Source organism: Uranotaenia lowii, chromosome 2, assembly GCF_029784155.1.
Source record: "Uranotaenia lowii strain MFRU-FL chromosome 2, ASM2978415v1, whole genome shotgun sequence".
NCBI lineage: Eukaryota > Metazoa > Arthropoda > Insecta > Diptera > Culicidae > Uranotaenia > Uranotaenia lowii.
In genome coordinates, this window is record NC_073692.1 from 187,011,494 (window position 1) to 187,025,750 (window position 14,257).

Here is a 14,257-nt window from a genome sequence, read left to right on the forward strand (position 1 = left end):
GTTGCCTTAATCGTACATCTGTGAATAGCCGGCTACAACCAGTGATGTTAAAATCGCGAGCCTACATACTCGCACTTTGCCCTTCTTTGCAGAAAGATTTTATTTCGTTAAACTCAAACTGCAATGATGCTATCGATAGTTCAACTCGGAAAGCATCAGGAAGTAAGCTACGGGTAAACTCGGCAGGAGTAAACAGCAATCGGGGGAAACATCAGCGAAGCGAACGTACAGTTCTGCGAATTCAAAATTTAAAACGTTTTCGTTTTGAATGCCGAACACATCAATCGGACAACGCATGGGGGCGTGGCTGAAAGTGATAGATACAAGGGAACGGGAAACGGGCGAGAGAAGGGTGCAAGGCAATGGTCACTCGATCCGTCGGGCAACGATCGCTCGTGTGCATTCGTGTACGGTAAGCTTCGTTCTGTTGTTTCGTTGATGTGATTTTATTCCTGCGAGGTATGGAAAACATCAATGCAGAACTGTACTCTTCGTATTGTGTGCAATCATGTAATGATCGGAACGAAGATAAAATCAATCTGCCCACAACAAGTTAAACTCGGGAAGAATCTGCCGAAAGATTCTTTCCGAAGCGAGTTTACATACCGCTGGGTACAACAATTGCACTCAGCAACTACCCGGTAAATTTGAAACGGCAGAGAGGTAACTCAAATCGCCAGAGGGATCGTAACGATCTCTCTGGCGATTTTGCATCATCACATCGTTAGAGAGGAACACACCATACGCGTGCCTTGGGTGAGTGCCACGAATTAAGCTAAGACACGCCCTCCAGAGAAACACACGAACAAAATCCGAATCGTGTTTGTATGTTTCCCTTCGAGACCCGTGTTCGCCTACCTGAGAGTCGACAGCTACGATTGAAAGCACACACGGGACACGGGGACAAAATGCGACCACACCGTTCGAGTGTACGATTCAAACTGATTTCGCTTGTACGCATTCGTATTTGTTGCCTCTAGGTATCTCGGCAGGACAAACCGAATGAAAATATTTGCGTTCTTGGAGTGTCGCCGAAGTTAACCGTTTTATTCTAAGTTCGGTGACTCAACTCTCAATTTTTTGCATGCTCTGTCGATTTCTGAGAGGACGCGCTCTGGGTAGTGTTGATGTTGCAAAGGCTTGTGAAAATCAAGGGTCGACTGGCAGATCACTGTACAGTCAGGTTCTTGATTCTAACTCAACAAAAGGAGCGAAGCTTGACATGGTAAAGCTAAATCTGAAACCGAGTTCGGAGAGAGGCGTTACAGCTAACGAGTGCGAGGTAACTTCGGTGGATCAACCAGAAACTGAATCTATTGAAGACAACCAAGTCGAAGGGAAACGAGGCGCTTGCGAATGGGAAGTGGTCCAAGATGGCCGTGGAATAAAACGAACTCTCAGAGCACCTGCAACGGTTCAGGCGTAAATATTGGTTTTAAGTATACCAGTTTCAGCACGACTTGAAATTTTAGAATCGGCTAAAATACCCACTCCCCACCGGTGTATAAGCAAATTTAAAACGGAAACACTTTCATTGCAGACACTCAATAATTGAGAAGAAAAAACCCATTTTATAAGAAAAATTGCATAAGTTTTGAGTTTCACGGTTAATTGTCTTAAAATTTATTCTACGAATATTCTTTTTGACAGCTAACAATGATTTCAACTATTCTACCAGGATTTCATTAATTTAAAAGCAAAAATGACTACACAACGAGGAAAAAAGGTCAATTGAAACAATTCTTCAATTAATTCAATCAAATTGCTTTGAATCAATGAAACAAACTTTTGTTAAAATGAAATGAAAAGCAATATTTTTTTCAAGTTATTGCTGACATTGATAAAGGAAATGAGAAATGTTTATCCCAAAGTCAAAGGAAATTTTCCTTTGATTTGTCGACATTTTTGTTTGACAAAAACTTGTTTCACTTTGTAAATTTATGTATGGATACAGAAAAATATGCTGATAATGACGAAAACTCCGAGCACTCTACACGAAACTAAAAATCTCTCAATATCTCAAATAAAACAAAAATTATAGAACAAACGATAAACATTTATTATACCTCATCGAAAAAGTATTAAATTTTTCTTTACGTTTATTTTTTTTTAATTTTAGAACGCTGACTGGATTCACAATTCCTCGAGCCCAAATGAAAAGCTTTTTATTTAATTATATTAAATCGAGAATAATGTGACATTTATTATTTATACTTGATATGGTTTTTATTAACATCTTTTCTCAATTTATGTAACGTATAGGCTGGTTGAAGCAAAAAAAAACATTCAAATAATATCTCAAAAAGAAACTATTATCACACCCAATGTTACCCAAACATGTGTGAAAGAAATCATTGTTGGCTAAAATTTTCTCACCGTGAACTAAATCGATCTGTCGTATAATTTGAAATCCTGTTCCAAATTTGCATGAATTTGGAACAAAGGCGTATAACTTTTGGGAATTTTGAAATCGATAACTGTGCTAAAACAGCAATTTACGCCACCGGTGCCAGCCGGATTGTTTTAGCGTGGTCGAAAACCGTGTTTTGCATCTACCGTTGGGACAGCCCTGAGGAAAACTGGATCATCAAACTAATCAGAGGGAGATAGAGATTCTGAAGTTTTCAAGGTTCCTGAAGTACCCAGCCGTAACACCGGAAAAAGAGAGCTTCGATGCCGATTACAATCGTAACAGAGAAGAATCAGCGAAAGCGATGCCACTTCGGACATCGTTCCAGAAGTAGCAGATCTATTTCTTATGGCAAAACCACGATCGAGAGCTAAGTATCAAAAGAAGAAAGGAAAATAAGAATGTGTTAGGAGTGAGTTAATGTATTAGTAGTGAGATGAGTAGAGCAGTTTCTAAATGTAAAATTATATTGAAGGACCATATAAGATGCAATAGGATTGACCGAGATGGTATTTGATGATGAAAAGACAGCAATTAGAGGACAATTTCATGGAAATTATGTGTACGTTGACAGATGTAGTTTTACTTTTTGTAAACTGTTCATACTTCGTTTTAATAAAAAAAAAACATGGCACTTCGTCAGATCCCTCCGAATGTTTTCTCCGCATCCAATTGATACAAGAAAGATCATAGCTGAGTACATTCAGGCCCGTGTGAAAGATCCGCCAAATGTGGGGGGGGAGGGGGGCAATTCACCCTAGATAAGAAATTAATTTCCAACTTCATTTTCTTACTCATGGTTATCTTATAAACTCTTAAAATGTTTAATTAGACTGATAATATAAATCAAAATTACCAGAACAGATCACCATGATCGTTTCAAATCAATGATATTTTTGGTAAGTCATTGCTATTTTTTTCAAAATGAGTCGTATTCTAAACTAGAAATTTGTAAATAATTGCTAAGCAGTTCAGTTTTCAAATTTCAAATAAATATTTCCAAAACACCATTTAAAAAAAATCAATCAGAATTCTAAAGTATATGTAAAATCAAGTAAAAAATCAACCAAAATGGTAATAATTGTTATTTATTATTCATTTTAATTTACATTTCTTTTCTTAATTTTCAACTGAAGGGTTGAATGAAAACTTCCGCTGTGGGGTTTTGAATTAAAAATAAAATCAATCGCGATCTTAAATGTGATTTTTTGATTTGATTTGAAAAATAAAAAGGTTTATGCTTTTAGAAAACAAAAATTTAGAATTGAAAAACATAGAAACATATTTCTAAACATTTAAATAGCTTGACTTTAAATCTGCTATTTTTTTTTTTTTTTCAAAATTGATTATTAAACCACATTAAACTGTACTATAAAATGCAGTAAATTCATTTAAAAATCAAAGCAAAATATTATAATGGAAAAATATAGTTTTTTTTATCATTCAAGGAATTTGTTTCAATAAAAACGTCCAACCATTATACAACTCAAAAGAACAGCATTTTGGTGCTGTTTTAATGATTGATTTTGATGATTTTAGTGTCAAGAACTCGAATATTTTGTCATTGATGACTGATTAACTATTAAACCAACATTTAAGAAGAAATCTGATTCTGACCTGGTTTATGATACGTCATTCAATTAAGGATTAATATTTTGATGAAAAAATTCAACAGTCTTTAAAAATTTAAAAAGATTTCATTTCAAGTTTTTTTTTGTTTTAATTACTGCAGAAAGTTAAAAAATACCTAATTTCATTCAGAAATTTGTTGGAACCTGCAACACAATTAAATTCATGCTAAAAAAAAGTTTCTTAGATTCAATTTAGCTTAAAACTTGTTTAAAATTCGTTAAAAAAGGAAAAGTGATCAAATAGAATACTTCTATAACTTTTTTCGCAGAACTCAAAATAACCTAAAGTCTTGATGAAAGTTGATAATTGATTAAAAACTATTATTTTAGAACGCAATGTTCTTGTTTTCAAGTTCATTCCAAAAAATTTCAGAAGTTCCTTAAATAATTTTAACCGGGTTTGAAAATTTATTTCAATAACAAATTTTTAGTCAATAATACGTTTTAAATTTATTGCACCTCGGAAAAATCTAAATTTTGTAACCTTGAATGATTTATCAAACTCTTTCGCATTTAGAAAAACAAGAAACACAAAATAAAACTGAGACTGAAATTGGCTTCTTGAAGAATATCTTATATCAGCACAACAGCTTTAATGACATAAAAGATTTTTTTAAATATTTTTTTTAGAATAAAGAAGAGAATTTTAGATTTATGGTTTTTCTGCAAATTCTGATGTCCATCGTGATAGAAAAATGCCTGTTGGTTTATAAATAGTATAAAATTAGTATTCGATTAATAAATTGGTCCGTTTAAAACTCTATTCTAGTTAAGTTACACTTCTTAACAAAACCCCATTCTAAAGACGAGGTAGGCTTTTGGTATGTCAAGTTTAAAGTTTTAATACTTACAACTTATTGAATTGCAACTCGAAAATTACAATTAAATATAAGTTTCAATCCGTGAACGTCATATTGTGTCGTAAAATAAAACGTCTCAAGCCTTAGGCGATCTAAAACAAAATTTCTGGCTTGCTATTGGCGATTTGCAGTTCAAAACGACACTCAGAGGGCACTTCGATCAAAATGATGATGTTGAGGATTCAAATGTCAAATCGCGTATTATTTTTGGAAGTTGCAACAGAAAATTCTTTATGTAAATTACGAAATTGTGAATTGTGAAATAAGGAAATATTGTCGTGATTTTACGAATTTCAATTCAAAGATTCACTTAAACACGTCTGTCGCTCACAAGAATATTTCAATGACTGACTTTGCTTTGTTTGTTTGTCAAGTGTTGCCAAAATAGCAAACGTTGTCATATAAATTTATTTTATTTTATTTATCTTCAGTGTTGCCGAATACAACTATTATATTATTTTATTCTTAATTAAAATTGATTTAATTTCTGTATATCCTTCATCTGATCCCTACATTCGTTTTCATCTCTATTCTCAATTAAAACTTTTCATGCGTCGTCTTTTGTTTTTGTTTTCCTTTAGAATAAAATTTTATTTACCAACTATCCTCAATTTTTATTCCATATGCCACATCTTTATTCTCCATCCTACAAATTTTATTTATTTCTGCTTATCCTTCATCTCATCTCTACATTCCTTCTCAACTCTATTCTCAATAGAATCTATAATTTAAAGACTTTTGTTTTTCTAAAATACGAAGTTTTATATACCAAATATCCCTCATCTCAATTCTACATTCCATTCTCTGCAAAAGCTTTTCAAATCTTTTTATTTTGCATATTCTTCATTTCATCCGAAAATATTCTTCACAAAAGCCTTCCCAATTTGTGCTTTCCCTGTCGCTCTGCTTTTATTTACCAGGGCCGAAACAATCCGTATAAAAAATTCTTAGCAACAGCTTTCTCAAATTGTGCTTTCCTGGTCACTCTGTCTCTGTTTACCAGAGCCGGAATAATTCGATAGTATTATTAGAAACAGCCTACCCAACCAGAAGGCTTATTCAAGACAAACAATCAGCAGCAGTCCTTAAAAATCCAAATCAAAACAAAAATCAGAAGCAGCAGCCTTAAAAATCTGCGCTTCTTAAGCTAGTTCCTTTTTCGACCAGAAGGCGAAATTAAAACAAACAATCAACAACAGCAGCCTTAAAAATCTGCGCTTCTCACGGCAATTCCGTCTTATTCCACCGGAAGGCCAAATCAAAACAATCAGCAGTAGCAGCCTTAAATATCTGCGCTATTTGTGCTTATTCTACCGACCACGCCATTGTCGTGATTTTACGAATCTCAATTCAGAGATTCACTTAAACACGTCTGACGCTCACAAGAATATATCAATGATTGACTTTGTTTTGTTTGTTTGTCATGTGTTTCCAAAATAGCAAACGTTGTCATAGCAATTTATTTTACTTTATTTTATTTATCTTCAGTGTTGCCGAATACAACTATTATTATATTTTATTCTTAATTAAATTTGATTTATTGTCTATATATCCTTCATCTCATCCCTACAATATGAACCGCAGAAAATGGTAAGAAAAAGTAATTCACTCAATCATTAGTAGTTTTTAAATCAGATTATTGTTCAATTTTTGTTGATTTTAGTTCTTCGGAAAAACTTCGTGCGCCCTTCATCAACAGGAGAAATAATTGAACGTAACTGAAAACGAAGCTCGTCAGACAACAAATCAAACGAATAAGAAAACGTTAAAAAAATAAACGAAGTTGAAAATAAAATACCTCAAGAAAATCCCGTGAAATCCAGGACCCGAAACTCTGATTCGGCTGCCGAGTTGGGAAATCTCCATAGCGAAATTGTTCACTCGGAAAATACATTTAAGACCAGCGCTTGGACAATGGACTGTTTGTTCATATCAAGCTACGATTGCTACCCAGCAGATTGAAACGAAAATTGTAGAGAATAATTTTTTTTTACAACTTTTTCTGAAAGTGACTCTTTTATAGAGAAGAAAACTCCGGATCAATTTCCAAATAACTATTTTCTGGAACACAACTTTGCACTCGTTTGAATAGAAGAGATTAGCAACCATCCCAATAAACATTCACTACAGAAGCTCTAGGGAATGCTGCAAACAATTAAATAGCGGAATTAGGCAAAATGAAGAAATTCATGATGATAAAAAATTTCAAATGAGGAAACTTTTACTCTACCTTCTATTTACAATTTTATTGATAACACAGCTCGGAAATAAATTAAATTCAATTTCAAAATTTACTAAGTTGATTCATTATTTACATATATTTTTTTTAATTAAAGATCTTTCCCTATATTTTTCTGTTATCAAACACTGCAAAATTCAACTGGATATGGATTAACAAGCTTAAGCTCAATCTGATGAACGTTGCGTTGTTTCGTATATTCACCAAGTCAGATATATTTCTTTTCGATCAAATCTTTAAATTTCAAAATAAATTTTTGGTCAACAAAACGTGACATATTTGAATTGCGTGTGCAAAAATCATTGGATCTGATAAATTGAAGATACAGAATGATACAGTTTCTGAAAAAAAACTTAATTTTAACTTAATTTAATTTCATATTCACTGCCATGTTAAAAATCGGCTATCATCACCCTTTTGTTAGTTCCATAAGTAAGAATCAGTTGGCGCTGCATGTCAATAAGTTTTGCTGCAAATCGCCAATAACGCCATGAATTGCTGGATATTGCGAGCTAGATTAGGGTTACCAGATCCCGCAACACCAAAAAGAGTACATCGAGATCATTTACCCGAAAAGTCAGGAGAAACGATATAGCTTCGGTTTTTGGAGCTTCCAGCCATCAGGTTGATACCAGATCCATTTTATTATCGAGCTTCGCTCCCGGATGGTATGCAATACAGAAGAAAATGATATACACATTTCGTATTATCTGAAGAGGCCCCAACTATCTCGAATAAGCGGGGTTTTACTGTAATTGGAAACCGAAATATTTCCATTCAATCAAATTCTGTTAATTTGTCGAGGTAATTCCAAAGTTGGATTATTCGAAAAGATAGCAGTATTTAGGTGTAATGCTGACAAACAGCAAAAAACATTATAAAACAATCCATTTCAAAAAAAACTTTTTTTTTATGGACGCGTACATTTGCTTAACAATCATTATTTGAGATTAGACACGATGGTAAAGTGTCAAAAAAAATATTTAAGATTTGTGCGCATTTTAGCATATTACTTAAATTGTGTATATATTGACTACTGTTTGCATACTCAAAGGCGCTTATCGAGCTGACTTTATTACGACTAAAATTGCATGTTAATGAAAACAAGATGTTAAAGTAATTTGTTGTAAGTCGTATTCCTTTCGTTGTTTTAGCATAAGATGTGAAATAACTTCATAAAATAGAAGAAATACGTAGATTTTTCAGATCAAATCTCTTTCAACAAAAAAAAGAGTACATTTGATGAAATTTCACAAAAAAAAAGAGTACGCCCATTTCTCGACCGAAAAAGAGAACATGTACTCTTAAAAGAGTACGTATGGTAACTCTAAGCTAGATACGTTTTTTGGAGTGATCATTTTCATGATATTTGCTATGATAAAAAAATGTTTTTTTCCATTCTTTTATAGTCCAGTTTCGCAAGAATGGCGAAAACAAAAGTTACACAAATTCACACTTATACACACAAATACACAAACATCGTCTGAACTCGTCGAGCTGATTCGACGGTAAAGGTATGTTTAAGACCTATAATTAACAATCTCCAAAATCAATCGATAAATATACCTCTCTGTAAGAAAGGCGAAAAAGTACATTTTGTAGTTTATCTGGAACAAATGACTCAGTCAGAAATGCCCGGATTTTGCCCGGATTTATTCACTTTATTTGCTAAAACAAACAAGAAAAAAAACAAATGGTGTTGTATTTTTTTGTAGTTTAAGCGTCTTAAACGAAATTTTTTGAGTATGTTCTATAAAAATGACCATGAAAAGTTTTTTGGAAGCTTAAAATACGATTTCTAAACTGCTGAAGAAAAAAAAATTCAAATTTTTTCCTTGATTTGTGTTGAGTAATTCCTGGATTTAGACCGAATTTGCCCGGATGTTGCCCGGATTTTTGGGCGACATTTTTGAATCAAATACCCGGGTACGTGCTGAAAAAATTCTGGCAACCTTATCCTAACACATATTTTTTGTTCTTTGAATTTAGCTCTCTAAATTTTTAAGTTAGCGGTTTGACCTTCTATCGCCTTCTACCAACACTTAACATTATGTAGCTGATAAATTATTCATTTTACTTTCAATTTATGATTTCTACCAGTTTCATAATGAGGCAGCACTAGGCTACATTTTTTAAAACAACACTTTCGAATTACTTTTTCCACTGGAACTTGTCTCGGAGCTTCTTAACAGGACAAACTTTCCCATTCACCTGATGTAAAACTAAAGTTTTGGTTGGATCAAACTGGTAAAAGAATTCGAAAAAATATGCAAGAAGATCCTGCACACGAACAACACAGCACCAGATAATATTCGAACTTCTTGTCTCTGTGGGCTGTTCCGAGTTGTTCAAATGAGCGTATCATCTTTTTTTTGTTTTTTACTTACAGGTGCAAAAAGTTTTCCAACACCAAACCGAGAGCTTATTAAAAATTTCTCTTCAAGATTGGCTAATTGAATTAAAAAGTATATTTACCGCTAGCTGGCTGGCAGAAGTTTTAACTTTCACAAGACCAAAATACCGACGAGAGGCTCGGTCTTGGGGTCGGTTTCGTTTCGTTCCGTGGCGTGGCGTGGCTTGGCCTTGGCCTCTCAATCCCCGATGAAAGTCACATTACAAGACATTTAATACTGCCTCTGCAAAGCACTGATTTTCTCACTTTTCTCATCATAACACTGTCTTAACCCGTTTCTTTTTTCTTTGCAACTTTTTCTTTTTATTCCTTTCTCCCGGCATCATATTTTCCTTGTTGTGGAAATTCTCGGTGGAAAATTCAACCAACCAACCTGGTCCGGGGCTCACAGATCCTTCCACTGGAGATTTAACAACACCGCCGAGACGTTGGAAGTTGATTCGCATCGGTACTCGAACGGAGGAAACTTCAGTGTGCTTCACTACACTCCGGTCACGGAACAGGTAAGTGAGGGAAGGAAAATTGCTCAAGCCCCAAAGTTCCGCCTGTTTAGAACACGGAACACAAAAATTTTCCCGCTCATTTCATCGAAAAGCTTTGGTTAGGGGTTTCCCCTTTTACGTGACCACCCAATGAAGAGTAGCTTCATGAGATAGAACAGAAAGTTTCAAACTAAACTTGGAGTTATTTTGATGACAAACATATGTACATATGTGCCAACTTACAAAAGTAGATCTCATTATTTTTATTATTCCTCATACTCATTTTTTTTTCAAAACAACCTTCTAATTTAGTGATCATAACACTGGAAAAAATCCCTGAAGACTAAAAAAAATGTGTCCCATGGGATAAACAAGATAAAATATGTTGTCTAAAACAATTTATTTGAAGATTGAACGGAATGTGTCAACCAAATGTAGCTGAGAGACTTTTTTTCTTAGTTAGTACTGGACTGTACTCAAAAAAAGTTCAATACTTTCTCGTGTAAATATCATTTTGTTGCATATTTGATTAAATTATCAAAATATATTTGAATAAAAACCTTGGGTTCTTGAATTGCTTTTTGACTTTTACAATAGACCAACATCAATTTTAAGCTCAATTGAACTCCATTGGCTCAAATTTTAAAAAAAATTAAAGATTTTTATGGAAACTTCAAAAATTGGCATGAAAAATAAACCCCAAATCACTCCAATCCTCATGTTACGTATTTATTAAGCGTCTTAGACTTAATTTTTTTTCTAGGGTGGTTGATTTATTTTTAACAAGAATGGTCCTAAAAAAAGAAAAAAAAACACTGAAATATTAAACCGAGTCAGGATCAGAAATGAAAAATATAAATCTATATATATATATATAAAAATCAATTATCTGTATGTTTGTTTGTTTGTTTGTTTGTTTGTTTGTTTGCTTGTTTGTCCTCTATAGACTCAGCCGTCTTAAGAGCTAGAGATCTGAAATTTGGCATGGATGCTCATTAGGACCAGGAATGATGAAAAATGTTTTTAGATTTTTGGACGACTCTGAAGGGGGCGTCCATACAAGACAAATATTGTTTTCACGTTATTGACGTTATTTTCCGTCGGATTGTGATGAAAATTTGCACATGAGTGTTTTGAGAGACGAGCAATCGATTACAGTTATCAAATTTAGCGTCAGGGGTCGTTCATATCCACTGATTAATGTTTTTGCGATATTGGCGTTATTATACATTGGATTGAGATGAAAATTTCCGCATAGGAGTTTTGAGGGACGCTCTTTTGCTTTCAGGTTTCAAATCTTGACTCAGGGGTCAGCAAAAGGGGTTATTATCTGTTCACTGTTTTGACAATATTCTCTTGATTGAGCATAGAATTGTAATGAAAATTGGCACATGGGAGTTTAACAGAAAAGATAATTGATTTCAGGTGTCAAGTTTTGAATCGTGGTCAAAAAAAGGCCGTCCATGTTAGTTGCTCACTGTTTTCGCGATATTGTCGTGATCATGCATCGGATTGAGATGAAAATGTTCAGATGAGGGTTATAAACTATGAGCAATTGACTCCAGGTAGCATGTTCCGTGTCAAGGGTCGGCGAAAGGAGCGTCTATATTCACTGTTCACTGTTTTCAAGTTCCTGACGTTATTTTACATATAATTTTAAAAGAAAATAATGGCACAAGGGAGTTTTGAGGAACGTAAAATTGGTTTCAATTATCAAATTTCGGGCCATGGGACAGAAAAAGAGGGTTTCATTGAAATTTCAGTATTTTGTGCAATAATTTTGTTGGAGGCAGTTAATTGATACCAATTTGACGTTTGATGCTTTTTTTCCGCAATTTCCATTGATGGTCCCTGATGTAAAGTGTAAAAAATCCAAACTTTGAGCTCTTGGAGTAACCGTTAAATCAAATCCGGTTAAGCTGAAACTTTGCAAATGTCAAATGTTTTTTTGGGTCAATCTAGAAAATGTATTTATGTAGTTCGCTCCCCAAAATTCGACTTAATCATTTTCGCCTCCACTCTGATGTGTGCACTTGTGAACAGTTCTACAAATGCGATTGAATTCAGACGTTATTTGAAACAAGTCCGTTGAAACCCGAACAACAATTAAAGCTATACAAAAAATTAATAAATCTCGAAAGAAAATTATTTTAAGATTAAATGTAGGCTCAATTTACTGGCTTCAGTCAAATATTGAAATGGGCTCATCTTATAGAACTTGTAGTCTTAATTCAAAATAGAAACTTTTTTTCGAAACAGATAAAACAGGGCCGTTGAAAGAACTGCCTATTGGGAGTGGGGGTGACAATTTTTTTCCTATAAAATATATGCCTGAAAAATGCAAACATATAGAATATTAAAAAGAAATTATACTAAGATTATCTCATTATTCGGCTTAAAGTTATTGAATATAAAAAGTTATACATTTAAAATCACTCTCTAAAACAAGTCCTAAAATTGTTCGGTTTTATTTGAAGCTTTCAAACATAAATTAGGGGTCTCCAAAGCTTCATTTGAAATAATAACTTGTTTGGGGTTCAAACCAGATTTATTTTCAACTCTTTCAAACCCTATACATTCAGATTTTTGTTTGAATCTTCATTTTTGAAGTATCAAAAATATAAATAATGCTAAACAGCAAACCAATAAAATATATTTCCTGCTGAAGTTATTTTATAAACACTAAATTATCATTAATAATTTTTCTTCATTAAAAAATTCCTGTGAAAAATATTTTTCAAAAATCACAGTTTTGAAAATAAATGAAATAAAGTAAAATTCTTATTTTATAATAGCACTTTTCACCTTGTTTTGCTTTTTGTTTTGGGAAATTTTTAGTTCTAATTCCGAATCTGAATATTGCATTTTGAACCTGATTTTTAAGAACTTCTGATTTGAAATTTATTTCTGAATCTAAATTTCAAACTAAAATTTCCAATCAGTATGAACAGAACAATTAAATTCCTTAACCATGGATCTCTTATTTGAATTTTTAAACTTTGATTTTTTGTATGAATTTTATTTTTAATTATCTATTCGTAATTCAACTGAATCTGATAGAAAATTCCGAATGATGAAATTCAAATCTTTCAATACTGGATCTCCATCATGGAACATTTTTAACATTCAATTCTGCATAAGAATTAAGAGTAAAAATTTCATTTCCAAATCTGAAGAATGGTTTGTTGTTTTAAATATTTTCTATCAATATTCCGGAATGATGGGTTTCGAACATGGAAAAAAATCTAATTTTTGTTTAAATGCAAAACCAAGATTCGAATCAAGATTTTGTCCCGATGATGAACCGAACTGAAAATCAAGAATAATAAACTTAATACAGATTCCACAATCCGAACACAGACAACAAATTTAGATTTAGAAGAATTGAACCAAAACATCGGAAACGATTCAAACAAACCTAAGCTCACCAGATATTTTTTCGCACTTGGCATGTCATGGCAAATCCGGTCTAAGTTATCAAAAAATCTTGCCAAATCCGGGAATTTCAAAATTGACAAACCAAAATCTGGGAAATATCCAGCCAAATTTAGAAATTTTACAATTAAAATCAAGAAGAAAAAAACTTGAAAAGTTTTTTTTTTTATTAAAACACATCAGCCATTTGATTGGGATAAAATTTGATAAAAAAAATTGTTTTGAACGCAAAATTCATAATATCACGCAATTTAAATTTTTCTATGATTTTGCAAATAATGTTAAAACATTCGTGCAAAATCCAGGAAATCGAGCAACCTGAGCGAGTCTAATCTTGAATTGAAAAAAAAAAATGATATTCGAGACTAAGGACTGTACCCAAAATTCATGCACCAACTTCTTTTGTGAATAACTTTTTCGAGTGCAGTCTTTAAATATCTATCATCAAGTGAGATTTTGAAAATCTGTAGTAGAATTGTTGACCTGGGATAAAATTTCGATTTGCTGGACTCAGTACTGAGTCGAGATTGTTACTCTTGATTCACGTTCATCAAAATAATAATTTAAAATTTTGAATTTAAAGACGAACATTTCGCTAGACCCTTATAGGGACGGTTAAACCTCCAACACCCCCCCCCCTCCCCTTTCCTACGGCCATGAGATAAAATATATTCAAAATTTGATTACATCAAAACAATAATCAAATAAGAACCAAAAAATTCTTATCTAATTGAGTAGAATAGAGTATAGGGTAAGGCATTCCAATCAGGTGCATTTTTGTGTTTTC

The 14,257-nt window shown here is 33.1% G+C and overlaps 1 protein-coding gene across 2 annotated transcripts in view; it reads left to right on the plus strand.

Annotated features, from left to right (window-relative positions):
- LOC129749338 (nephrin-like) overlaps window positions 1-14,257 on the plus strand; it is a 475,038-nt gene that overhangs the window by 416,140 nt on the left and 44,641 nt on the right. For both annotated transcript variants that reach the window (XM_055744277.1, XM_055744276.1), the window contains exon 12: window positions 9,945-10,056. In XM_055744277.1, the coding sequence (XP_055600252.1) occupies window positions 9,945-10,056 (112 nt within the window). The remainder of the gene's footprint in view (window positions 1-9,944; window positions 10,057-14,257) is intronic.